At 36.3% G+C, this 14,511-nt stretch overlaps 1 protein-coding gene across 15 annotated transcripts in view; it reads right to left on the bottom strand.

Annotated features, from left to right (window-relative positions):
* The window catches only part of PPP1R9A (protein phosphatase 1 regulatory subunit 9A), a 330,692-nt gene that overhangs the window by 151,376 nt on the left and 164,805 nt on the right, over positions 1-14,511 (bottom strand). For all 15 annotated transcript variants that reach the window (XM_045494829.1, XM_045494836.1, XM_045494827.1 and 12 more), the window contains one exon: positions 6,502-6,634. In XM_045494829.1, the coding sequence (XP_045350785.1) occupies positions 6,502-6,634 (133 nt within the window). The remainder of the gene's footprint in view (positions 1-6,501; positions 6,635-14,511) is intronic.

The following is a 14,511-nucleotide window of genomic DNA, read 5'->3' as shown; positions in this document are numbered from 1 at the left end:
AAGTAAGCAGGCAAAGCAGCCAGAAAAAGATGGAAAAGACTGTGAGGATGTGTTTCCATGGAAGACGCCGGCACCATACTCTGGAGCTCAGAGCTTATTTTTTCTCTCAGGAAGGAAGCTCATGTTGGCTTAGCATTCCGCTCATTGCTCATGAAATTTCAGCTCATATTCATGGGAGCGTGGGTCATTAGATGTTTTTTTCACTAAACTGCCAATTTTTCTACTGAGTTTTCCCTATCTTTCTTATCTGATAATTTGCAAAGGTTCTTAGCATATTATACATGTTAACTCCATGTCATCTACAATGAAGATTTCCCCCCTCACACTCATCACTTATCTATTGCCTCTGTTTGACAATATTGCCTTTAAAAGCTTAAAATTTTGGATGATTTGATTGGACCCTCTTTTGGTTAAGCCTTTCCATCCACATGCTACGTGATTTTTGCAATCAAAGAAAGCAGGTATTTTTGCAATTGAAGAAAGCATTACATTTTAAGTTTTTGTCAAAGTCCTTATTACTTTATTTTTAATATCTAATTAACTCATATAGAGTTATTTTTATATAATGAAAATGAAGGTGCCCAACTTTATATTCTTCCATTCAGATGTTCAGTTATGCCAGAACCATTTGTAAAACACCCTATGCTGTTTTTTAACTGTATTATTATTATTTTATTGATTTTCTCTTCTTTTGAGAGAGAGAGAGCACAAGCAGAGGAAGGACAGAGGGAGAGAGAGAGACAGAATCTCAAGCAGGCTCCACGCTCAGGGCAGAGCCCGACGTGGGACTCAGTCTCACAACCATGAGATCGTGACTTGAGCCAAAATCAAAAGTTGGATGCTTAACCAGTGGAGCCATCTAGGTGCCCCTATTTTATTGTTAAGAAATCCACTTCTATCATTTCATAAAGACTAGGCTGGGCTAACAATAACGAGTCCTAGAGGTAACTATACCCAACTCTGGACTGTCTAGTTATAAGCACTGTCTTTTCTCTCTACCTCAGTTGAAAACCCAGACTCATAAGGCCTCAATCCCTGCTTTCCCTACTCCCGGAAGAGGCCAAAGCCAAAGCCAACTATGTAGGAGGCTTTTCCAGAGAAGACAACTTTGTCTTCCCAGACGACAAATCCTCTACTTTGCTTTATGAGGCAGATAGCAACCCCAAACCACAGACAGGTTGGGACCTGCGCAGGCCTCAATGGCATATTAGCAAATCATACATGTCATGTATTAAATTCTCATGCATACTAACATTTTTCTCTGGATTTTCTATTTTGTCCCACTGATCAATTGCTATATGAATACGATTTGTTCTGATTATAGAGGCTTTACATTATATTCAGATATTTAAGAAATTAAAACCTGTCACATTCTTTTTCATACTTCCCTTAGGTCTGTATTTTCCCATTATAAAATTTAGTTTTACATTATGCAATCCTCTTTCAATCCAACTCAAGTTCAATCCAACTTGAACTGCATTAAATTTATATATTAATTTATAGGTATCAGAGGTGAAGAATAGGAGAGACTTTTCCATACTGATCTTTTCAAAAATCCAAGAATATGGTATATCCTTCTATTTGCTTACATCTTATATCTTTCAAAAAGATGGATTTTCAACAGATAAATACTTTTTCCTTAGTGATAAGTACTTTGTTGTTTTTATGCTATTGTAAATGAAATGTTCCCATTTTCATATTTATGTTCTTAATGTAAATATAAAGAAAAAACTATTAATTTTTTTACATGTATGTGGCACCTGACCTCCTCTTACATATAATATTATCAATTCTAACATGTTAAAATTAGAATCAGTTTGGCTTTTCATTACATTTAGTTTTCATTTTTATATAATTATATATAATATAAATATATAAGCAAAACATTATTTGTCATCTTTTGTTTTCTATTGTTTATACTAATTACTACATTTAAAGAGCATTCCAAATTAAACTTCTGGTTTTAACTTTCATATTTTTTGTGTTTCCTCAATTTATTTATTTTTTAAGAGTTTCTTGAATTTAAAAGTATAATTCTCTGTTGGTATTATGATCTATAGTTCATATCATATTTAGGTATTTATACACTAACAATGAACTATCAGAAAGAGCAATTAAAAAAATAATTCCATTTACAATTGCAGCAAAAAGAATTAAATACTTACAAATAAACTTAACTAAGGAGGTGAAAGATCTAGATACTGAAAGCTATAAGACATTGATGAAAGAAACTGAAGACACAAATAAATGGAAAGATTGTCCATAGTCAGGATTCAAAGAATTAATATTGTTAAAATGTCCATACTACCCAAAGCAATCTACAAATTCAATGCAATCTCTATCAAAATTCCAGTGACATTTTTCACAGAAATAGAACAAACAATTGTAAAATTTGTATGGCACCACCAAAAATTCCAAATAGTTAAAGAAAACTTGAGTAAGAACAAAGCTGGTTTTAAACTATATTTCAAAGCATTAGCGATCAAAACAGTATGGTACGGCCATTAAAAAAAGACACATAGATCCATGGAACAGAATAGAGAGCCCTGAAATAAACCTATGCATATTTGGTCAATTAATTTATGACAAAGAAGCCAAGAATATGCCATGGGGAAAGGATAGCCACTCCAAAAAGTGGTGCTGGGAAAACTGGGCAGCCACATATAAGAGAATGGACCCCTATCTTATATTGTACGCAAAAATCAACTCAAAAATGGATTAAAGACTTACATTTAAGACTTAAAACCATAAAACACCTAGAAGAAAAGATAGCAGGTAACTTCCTTAACATCAGTCTTGGCAATGACTTTTTGGATTTGACACCAAAAGCAAAAGTAAGTAAGTGGGACTACATCAAACTAAAAGCTTCTGCACAGCAAAGGAAGCCATTAACAGAATGAAAGACAGCCTGCAGAATGGGGGGAAATATTTGATAAGGGGTTAATATCTAAAATATATAAAGAACTCATGCAACTTAACAGCAAAAAAAAAAAAAAATCCAATTAAAAAGAGGCGGAAGAAGTGAATGGACACTTTTCCAAAGAAGACATACAAATGGCCATCAGGTACATCAAAAGGTGCTCATCACTAATCATCAGGGAAATGCAAATCAAGACCACAATGAGAAACCACCTTATTAGAATGTTAGAATGGCTATCAGCCAAAAAACCAGAGATAACAGGTGTTGACAAGGATGCAGTGTAAAAGGAATACTTGTGTGCTGTTGCTGGGAATGTAAACTGGTGCAGCCACTTCAGGAACCAGTATGGAGGCTGCTCAAAAAATTAAAAATAATTGTACTTCATTTGGTTCTCTTCTAGCTTAATTTTTCTTAATTTAACTTTTATTATGAAAAACACAAATGAGAGTTTATGAAAACATTTATCTACAAAACGTTGTGTTTAAAGAAGAAAATAAAACAAACGTCCATGTACTAACAAAGACACAGAATATTACCAACACACAAAAAGCCCACTATGCACCCCTCCCTCATATCATAACTCTTCCCTCAGTAACCATTACCCTAAATATTGTGTCAATCCTTCCCTCTTTTTTAATTTTTATATTTTTATTTATTTTATAGAGAAAGAGAATGAGTCGGGGAGAGGACCAAAGGGAGGGAGAGAGAATCTCAAGCAGGCTCCATGCTCAAGCATGGAACCCGACACAGGGCTTGATCCAATGACCCAGGGATCATGACCTGAACCAAATCAAGAGTTGGACACTTAACCAGCTGAGCCACTCAGGCACCCCTCACTCCCTCCTTTTTTAAATACTGCTTTTTAAAACCACTTATTTGTGTATCTCTAAACAATACACTGTTTAATTTTTCCTGGCTCTGACATTTAAATAAATGGAATTACACTGAACGGATTCTTCTGTGATTTGCTTTTTCTCCACTTCAATTTCATGTTTGTAACAATCATACACACTGCTGCATGGAACTTAGGCTCCTTCATTTTACTCTTTTCTATCATTAATGAATATTTGAATTGTTCTCATTTTTGGTATATTATAAGCAATACAATGGCCCACGGCCAGTTCCAGCTATTTTTGTATGGGCCATAAGCTAGGATTGGTTTTTACATTTGTAAATGAATGAAAAATGTAAGTATCACTCTTACATCCTTGCTAACTTCAAATGAGAGTGTCTCTTAATGGAAACAATTAGCCAGTCATGTTTGGTGCAATGACAGGTATTCTTTACATTTTTTTAATGCAAATAATTTGATGCCTAATAGTCACAGTTTTCAACTCTTTTTCCCTGACCTTTGCTGTTTACAACAAGTTGCACCTTGTTTCTTTTCATCCCTGCTAAGCAGTAGCATCCCTATGACTCAGCAATAGCACTGCTAGGAATTTACCCAAGGGATACAGGAGTGCTATTGCCTAGGGGCACCTGTACCCCAATGTTTATAGCAGCACTTTCAACAATAGCCAAATTATGGGAAGAGCCTAAATGTCCATCAATTGACGAATGGATAAAGAAGATGTGGTTTATATATACAATGGAATACATGGCAATGAGAAAGAATGAAATCTGGCCATTTGTAGCAATGTGGATGGAACTGGAGAGCGTTATGCTAAGTGAAATAAGTCAGGCACAAAAAGACAGATACCATATGTTTTCACTCATATATGGATCCTGAGAAACTCAACAGAGGACCAGGGGGGAGGGGAAGGGGGGAAAAAGTTACAGAGAGGGAAGGAGGCAAACCATAAGAGACTCTTAAATACTGAGAACAAACTGAGGGTTGATGGGGGGTGGGGGAAAAGGGAAAGTGGGTGATGGGCACTGAGGAGGGCACCTGTTGGGATGAGCACTGGGTGTTGTACAGAAACCAATTCGACAATAAATTATATATATATATTATATATATACATACATATTATATATTATATATTTAATATATGTTATATTAAATATACAAATTAAATAATATATTATTTAATTTATATACTTATATTTCACATATATTTATATTTAGATTTGTATATTTATATTTAATAATTATATATTAAATAAGTATTAAATAATATACATTATTATAATATAATATATAATTATATAATATAATTATATTACATATACATATATATACATATATACATATGTGTATATATAAAAGAAAAAAAAAAGAAGATGAGGATTTAGCCACGCTTAAGCATGGGATGTTTTTCAAGTCCTCTCACTGCTCATCAACTAGTTAGGCCCTTCCAAATAGGAGTCTCAAGTTTTTTTTGAGCTCAGGAAAATTTCTTCCTTGTTTTGTCTAATATATCTCTCATCACCTTCTTTTCTCCTTCTGTCACCTACAATGTGCATGTTGGGTCTCCTTCGTGATTTCTCATGGACCTTTTTTCTATCATTTTAAGAATTATTTTGGTTTATTTCTTACACCTGACCTAGGCTACCAGTTTGAGTCTCAACAATACCATCTTTTCCTCTTCAATTCCTCCACTGAAATTTTTAATTTTAAAATAGTTTTTGGGGGTGCCTGGGTGGCTCAGTAGGTTAAGCAGCCGACTCTTGATTTTGGCTCAGGTCATGATCTCACGGTTCGTGGGTTTAAGCCCCTCATCAGGCTCTGCACTGAAGTGTGAAGCCTGCTTGGGATTCTCTCTCTCCCTCTCTCATTCTCTCCCCCTCCCCTACTTGCTCTCTCTCTCAAAATAAATAAACTAAAACAAAAATCGTTTTGGTTGCTTTGCTTAAGAATGTCTTTTTTTAAGCCATACTTGATATCCTCATTTGGTTTTTCATTTGCTTCATTTTGTTATTCAAGCTGTCATCTGTTTTTTCTGCTTTTTTCCAAGATTCTCTGAGATATGCTATATCCCTGTTCACTGGGTCCCCCTCCATTCCTGGGTGCCCATCTTACACGAGGATAGACATGGCAGTCTCTGGGGCCATGGGTCCTCACTTCCCACCGCAGGCAGGCTGGGTTTCCAAGAGGAGAAATTGGGAGGAAGCCCCTTGGCTCCCATTCTCCCTGCTCTCTCTTAGCCCTCTCCCTTCAGAGATAAGATTCCACTGCCTTCATTCCAAAATCCATACTCTAAAAGTCCAACACTCTCCCATCTACCACATTCAGAGTCCAACCATGACCACTCTCCCTCCGTCAAGAACTCAAAAACAAAAACAAAACAACCACCCACCCCAAGCGCTCACATCCACCCACTCCCTCTGGACTCTCACCCTTTTAAGGGTACCAACCAAACATGAGGCCCTACCCACACCTCCCTACACTAGTCACCATTCCAGCCAACTAAAGCAGATGGGTTTCTGCTGGGAGTGGGAGGGAAGAAGGAGTCTACCATCTATACAGAGCTCATCTCAACTACTTTTGAAATTTAATAAATAAATTAAATTTTCCATGAGAATTAAAACTTTATCCAACCCTTGGGGGTAGAAGGGCTACAGGTGAGGAAAATAAAGTCATTTCTGTATTATTAAAATAGCAATATAATGACATTACAAACATTGTAGAGCTCATGTACCTTTTTCTAGTTCCACTGGGAAAAGTTCCAGCTTTTCTACACGCTTTTCAAGTTCATACTCGGCAGAAGCAGCCACGGGGTCCACTTCATCGTTTCTCCTGTCATAGTCTTCATTGGAGTATGTGCTGAAAACCTGTAGTAAGAGGTCACAAGAAGATGATAATCCAGAAAAGATGGCTATCTTAATTTTTTTAAGAAACCCTGCTAAGTATTGAAAACCAGGTAAGTTAAAAGTTCTGTACAATGAGATGTTAAGAAAAGGAAATTGAATCAGAATAAAAATAACTTACATTTTAAAATGTATATCATTCTACCACCTTTAATAATGTGAGAGACAACAATAGCCACAGGATGTATTATCTGAATAGCAAAATTCATTGCTTTTTATAGAATCAGAGTATATCATATTAGCTGCAAGGCTTTGCTGGTTCCTGAAGAAACTATGGTGAAGGACCTTGAAGCTACCTAAGCAAATACCCACACTGAACCCGTTTCATGCTCTGACCTATACAAGCATCGATGTTGTGGTATGTCACTACTATAATTATATTTCAATCACAGAATCACTGAAACCGACTTCTATTCTATACTGTGATGAGCGAGGTTAAGCTCTCATTTTCCTCTCTTATTTTACTTGAATGTATATCCAAATTAGATTCTCATTGAGCCTTTCAATGAAACAACTATCAAAATACTGCTCACGAGCTGCACAGAACTAGGATATTGCCAGCTCTTTCTTTCTCACCTAAATCATCTGAAAGATTACTAAATGTGGTCTTCAGATGTAGCCATAAGAAACTTGATTGTCCTTATTTACTCTATTTGAAAAGTAACTGGAAATAGGTATACTATCCTTCACTTACTTCACTGAGGAATATCTAAAAGAAAGAAATGTGTGTTCATCAATCTAATTAATATGTATTATAAAAACTGACATTTTCAATTACATTTAATAATTATTAAGCATCTAAACTATACCTGAAAAAAACTCTGTAATGTCCCCAAAAGCTTAAAATCTAGGAGAAGGGTTTTTTTGTTAATAAATATACATAAAAAGTCATAATCAAAAAAGAAAGCAGAACAGAAGGTCAGAGATGAAAGAAATCAAGTATGTCACCTAGAAAGTTGGCCTTGCTGGTCCAGGTGTGTTTTACATTCATATTATTGGAAAACTGGCAACTCTTGTATGCTATATATGGTAACCTATAAACCAGAAATACATGTATATATAGAAGCAGATGCGTGGTTCCTATGGTATAAATTTATCAAAATCATGCCATTTATAATATTTGTACCAGAATGAATACCGTTTTTCTTCCCGACTTTCAGCATGTTTTCATGGCCTCGTGCCACTCATTTGGTCTCTACCACATTTCTCCACCATAATAAACATCACTGCATCAAAATGCATATTTCCAAACTACAGGGTTTGTACCTTTTTTATTAATCTTTTCATAAACTATGCTTCCTATGCCCCTTCCACAGAACCCTCTAATCTTTTTCTTAAGTTGTCAGATTGATAACATTCTCTTAGACAGCCCTTTTGATCTTTCACTTCCCTTATAAGTTTTGGTAATCGCTTATTCACATTTTATGCATCCATCAACAATTTACTGAGTGCCAGCTCTATGCCAAGCGCTGTGCTGGACACTGGAGAGCTCACAGGTTAGTGGGGACACAGAAATCAAAGTAAACAGCTATACTATACTGTGATAAATGATGTAACAGAAGTTTATACCAAGTAATCTTTCTCATTTGCCTGAGAAAGGGAAGAATTTCATGAAAGGGAAAATATTTAAGTTGTTGAGTCTTTTTTTTTTATTTTTTTAAACGTTTATTCCTTATTGAGAGACAGAGAGAGACAGAGCATGAGCGTGGGAGGGGCAGAGAGAGGAGGAGACACAGAATCTGAAGCAGGCTCCAGGTTCTGAGCTGTTAGCACAGAGCCCGATGCGGAGCTCGAACTCACAAACCACGAGATCATGACCTGAGCCAAAGTCAGACGCTTAACCGACTGAGACACCCAGGTGCCTCTAGGTTGAGTCTTAAAGAATAAACAAGGATTCATATATTCGAGTGTAGAAGATGTAGACTGTTTACTTCAAATATAAGATCCTAGACAAAATAATCCTTATCTATATCTATATTTTTAGAAACACAGAGAGTTGAGTGGACTACAATGGAACATGCCTAGGGGAGCAAACTTTAACAACACACAAAAAGTTACCTGGATCTGGAGCTTACATGCCCTGGAAACTACTGGCAGATATGACTGGAAATTATTCCATTAATGTTTGCTACTTCTCAAAATCTGTTAAAGATCCAAGAATATATATATGATTGCAGAACTTGGATTTAAATGATATCCATTCTGAAACATGGCTCAATTTTGCTACCACATGGTAATTAAGTTAATAAATATGTGTGTGTGTGTGTGTGTGTGTGTGTGTGTGTGTGTGTGTGTGTGTAAAACATAAGTATGGGAGAACTGTTTCAAATAAATTAACACATTCCTAACATTTTTCAGGATCTCAAAACACTCTGCTATCAACTGTTCTTCCTCTATCAGGCTCGTTTAAAAAGTTCATTTGGAGGTATCCTGAAACTAAATAAATAACTGTATGACTCCATATTGGAAAATGGTATTTTAAATAATTTTTGAGGCATCTAGCAATCAGATGACTATATCACTATTTCATTCTGTAGAAAAAAAAATAACGTAAGACACTTTTCATCTTCAACTTACTCATAGTGTGGTAAATTCTGTGGGTATATAGGAAAAACCTATAAACTGAAAAAGAAAAGCCAGAATTCATTACGTACAGATTAAGCTATCATTTACTTGAAGAATCCAAAAGATTTAACATAAACATGATTAGGACTAAAAAGAGTTCACTAAAGAAACATAATAAAAAACACACACACAAAAACACAAAAAATAATTTAGAAAATATAACAGAAAAGATCATAAACTATAAAATACCCAGGAATTACTAATTATACATGTGCAAGGATATCCTTCTCTATAAAATTTAACTGAAAAATACAAAAACACTAAATATGTGTAATGGCATACTATATCCTGGATAAAATTCTTAATATTGCAAAGGCATCTACACTCCTAAATTACTGTAAATGTTAGTTTGTCCCAACTTAATTTATGAATACGGAGCAGTCAAAATTAAAATCCCAGTCACATTTTTCATGGAAAAACTAACAAGCTGCTTGAAAAGAAGAATAGGATGGAAACAGACCCTATGAGACATCAAACATACAATAAAACTTCATTCATTCAGGCAATGAAGTTTTGGCACCAAGGTAGATCTATTTTTATATTCTCTTCTGTTCTACGCCTCTACTTCTCTATTCAAATTAGTTAGGGTAATATATTCAATAAACAGTAGGGAAAGAATGAAATATCTATCTGATAAAAATCCTATTTCATATCAATAACAAAAGTAAAATTTAAAGTGGTTAAGAACAAAAAAAATTATAAACTATAAAAGGGCTAAAGAAAATATGGAGAATGTTTAATTGACTAGATCCTCTTAGGATGTTGCTACAAAGCCACAGATCCTAGAAATCTTAAAAGAAATGAATAATAGTCATAATATTAATCGCCGGGCATGAAAACAGTATACAGGACAGCAGAGAATCCCTTGCTACAGAGATCAAGGGACTAAGGAACAGTCACGAGGAGCTGAAAAACGCTTTAAATGAAATGCAAAACAAAATGGAAACCACCACGGCTCGGATTGAAGAGGCAGAGGAGAGAATAGGTGAACTAGAAGATAAAGTTATGGAAAAAGAGGAAGCTGAGAGAAAGAGAGATAAAAAAATCCAGGAGTATGAGGGGAAAATTAGAGAACTAAGTGATACACTAAAAAGAAATAATATACACATAATTGGTATCCCAGAGGAGGAAGAGAGAGGGAAAGGTGCTGAAGGGGTACTTGAAGAAATCATAGCTGAGAACTTCCCTGAACTGGGGAAGGAAAAAGGCATTGAAATCCAAGAGGCACAGAGAACTCCCTTCAGACGGAACTTGAATCGATCTTCTGCACGACATATCATAGTGAAACTGGCAAAATACAAGGATAAAGAGAAAATTCTGAAAGCAGCAAGGGGTAAACGTGCCCTCACATATAAAGGGAGACCTATAAGACTCGTGACTGATCTCTCTTTTGAAACTTGGCAGGCCAGAAAGAATTGGCACGAGATTTTCAGTGTGCTAGACAGAAAAAATATGCAGCCGAGAATCCTTTATCCAGCAAGTCTGTCATTTAGAATAGAAGGAGAGATAAAGGTCTTCCCAAACAAACAAAAACTGAAGGAATTTGTCACCACTAAACCAGCCCTACAAGAGATCCTAAGGGGGACCCTGTGAGACAAAATACCAGAGACATCACTACAAGCATAAAACATACAGACATCACAATGACTCTAAACCCGTATCTTTCTATAATAACACTGAATGTAAATGGATTAAATGCGCCAACCAAAAGACATAGGGTATCAGAATGGATAAAAAAACAAGACCCATCTATTTGCTGTCTACAAGAGACTCATTTTAGACCTGAGGACACCTTTAGATTGAGAGTGAGGGGATGGAGAACTATTTATCATGCTACTGGAAGCCAAAAGAAAGCTGGAGTAGCCATACTTATATCAGACAAACTAGATTTTAAATTAAAGGCTGTAACAAGAGATGAAGAAGGACATTATATAATAGTTACAAGGTCTATCCATCAGGAAGAGCTAACAATTATAAATGTCTATGCGCCGAATACCGGAGCCCCCAAATATATAAAACAACTACTCATAAACATAAGCAACCTTATTGATAAGAATGTGGTAACTGCAGGGGACTTTAACACCCCACTTACAGAAATGGATAGATCATCTAGACACACGATCAATAAAGAAACAAGGGCCCTGAATGAGACATTGGATCAGATGGACTTGACAGATATATTTAGAACTCTGCATCCCAAAGCAACAGAATATACGTTCTTCTCGAGTGCACATGGAACATTCTCCAAGATAGATCATATACTGGGTCACAAAACAGCCCTTCATAAGTTTACCAGAATTGAAATTATACCATGCATACTTTCAGACCACAATGCTATGAAGCTTGAAATCAACCACAGAAAAAAGTCTGGAAAACCTCTAAAAGCATGGAGGTTAAAGAACACCCTACTAACGAATGAGTGGGTCAACCAGGCAATTAGAGAAGAAATTAAAAAATATATGGAAACAAACGAAAATGAAAATACAACAATCCAAACGCTTTGGGACGCAGCGAAGGCAGTCCTGAGAGGAAAATACATTGCAATCCAGGCCTATCTCAAGAAACAAGAAGAATCCCAAATACAAAATCTAACAGCACACCTAAAGGAAATAGAAGCAGAACAGCAAAGGCAGCCTAAACCCAGCAGAAGAAGAGAAATAATAAAGATCAGAGCAGAAATAAACAATATAGAGTCTAAAAAAACTGTAGAGCAGATCAACGAAACCAAGAGTTGGTTTTTTGAAAAAATAAACAAAATTGACAAACCTCTAGCCAGGCTTCTCAAAAAGAAAACGGAGATGAACCAAATAGATAAAATCATGAATGAAAATGGAATTATTACAACCAATCCCTCAGAGATACAAACAATTATCAGGGAATACTATGAAAAATTATATGCCAACAAATTGGACAACCTGGAAGAAATGGACAAATTCCTGAACACCCACACTCTTCCAAAACTCAATCAGGAGGAAATAGAAAGCTTGAACAGACCCATAACCAGCGAAGAAATTGAATCGGTTATCAAAAATCTCCCAACAAATAAGAGTCCAGGACCAGATGGCTTCCCAGGGGAGTTCTACCAGACGTTTAAAGCAGAGATAATACCTATCCTTCTCAAGCTATTCCAAGAAATAGAAAGGGAAGGAAAACTTCCAGACTCATTCTATGAAGCCAGTATTACTTTGATTCCTAAACCAGACAGAGACCCAGTAAAAAAAGAGAACTACCGGCCAATATCCCTGATGAATATGGATGCAAAAATTCTCAATAAGATACTAGCAAATTGAATTCAACGGCATATAAAAAGCATTATTCACCATGATCAAGTGGGATTCATTCCTGGGATGCAGGGCTGGTTCCACATTCGCAAATCAATCAACGTGATACATCACATTAACAAAAAAAAAGAGAAGAACCATATGATCCTGTCAATCGATGCAGAAAAGGCCTTTGACAAAATCCAGCACCGTCTTAATAAAAACCCTTGAGAAAGTCGGGATAGAAGGAACATACTTAAAGATCATAAAAGCCATTTATGAAAAGCCCACAGCTCACATCATCCTCAACGGGGAAAAACTGAGAGCTTTTTCCCTGAGATCAGGAACACGACAGGGATGCCCACTCTCACCGCTGTTGTTTAACATAGTGCTGGAAGTTCTAGCATCAGCAATCAGACAACAAAAGGAAATCAAAGGCATCAAAATTGGCAAAGATGAAGTCAAGCTTTCGCTTTTTGCAGATGACATGATATTATACATGGAAAATCCGACAGACTCCACCAAAAGTCTGCTAGAATTGATACATGAATTCAGCAAAGTCGCAGGATACAAAATCAATGTACAGAAATCAGTTGCATTCTTATACACTAACAATGAAGCAACAGAAAGACAAATAAAGAAACTGATCCCATTCACAATTGCACCAAGAAGCATAAAATACCTAGGAATAAATCTAACCAAAGATGTAAAGGATCTGTATGCTGAAAACTATAGAAAACTTATGAAGGAAATTGAAGAAGATTTAAAGAAATGGAAAGACATTCCCTGCTCATGGATTGGAAAAATAAATATTGTCAAAATGTCAATACTACCCAAAGCTATCTACACATTCAATGCAATCCCAATCAAAATTGCACCAGCATTCTTCTCGAAACTAGAACAAGCAATCCTAAAATTCATATGGAACCACAAAAGGCCCCGAATAGCCAAAGGAATTTTGAAGAAGAAGACCAAAGCAGGAGGCATCACAATCCCAGACTTTAGCCTCTACTACAAAGCTGTCATCATCAAGACAGCATGGTATTGGCACAAAAACAGACACATAGACCAATGGAATAGAATAGAAACCCCAGAACTAGACCCACAAACGTATGGCCAACTCATCTTCGACAAAGCAGGAAAGAACATCCAATGGAAAAAAGACAGCCTCTTTAACAAATGGTGCTGGGAGAACTGGACAGCAACATGCAGAAGGTTGAAACTAGACCACTTTCTCACACCATTCACAAAAATAAACTCAAAATGGATAAAGGACCTGAATGTGAGACAGGAAACCATCAAAACCTTAGAGGAGAAAGCAGGAAAAGACCTCTCTGACCTCAGCCGTAGCAATCTCTTACTCGACACATCCCCAAAGGCAAGGGAATTAAAAGCAAACGTGAATTACTGGGACCTTATGAAGATAAAAAGCTTCTGCACAGCAAAGGAAACAACCAACAAAACTAAAAGGCAACCAACGGAATGGGAAAAGATATTTGCAAATGACATATCGGACAAAGGGCTAGTATCCAGAATCTATAAAGAGCTCACCAAACTCCACACCCGAAAAACAAATAACCCAGTGAAGAAATGGGCAGAAAACATGAATAGACACTTCTCTAAAGAAGACATCCGGATGGCCAACAGGCACATGAAAAGATGTTCAGCGTCGCTCCTTATCAGGGAAATACAAATCAAAACCACACTCAGGTATCACCTCACGCCAGTCAGAGTGGCCAAAATGAACAAATCAGGAGACTATAGATGCTGGCGAGGATGTGGAGAAACGGGAACCCTCTTGCACTGTTGGTGGGAATGCAAATTGGTGCAGCCGCTCTGGAAAGCAGTGTGGAGGTTCCTCAGAAAATTAAAAATAGACCTACCCTATGACCCAGCAATAGCACTGCTAGGAATTTATCCAAGGGATACAGGAGTACTGATGCATAGGGGCACTTG

This window comes from Leopardus geoffroyi, chromosome A2 (assembly GCF_018350155.1).
Source record: "Leopardus geoffroyi isolate Oge1 chromosome A2, O.geoffroyi_Oge1_pat1.0, whole genome shotgun sequence".
NCBI classification, from domain to species: Eukaryota; Metazoa; Chordata; class Mammalia; order Carnivora; family Felidae; genus Leopardus; species Leopardus geoffroyi.
The sequence above is the reverse complement of the archived record's forward strand: the minus strand, read 5'-3'. Positions and strand labels throughout refer to the sequence as shown.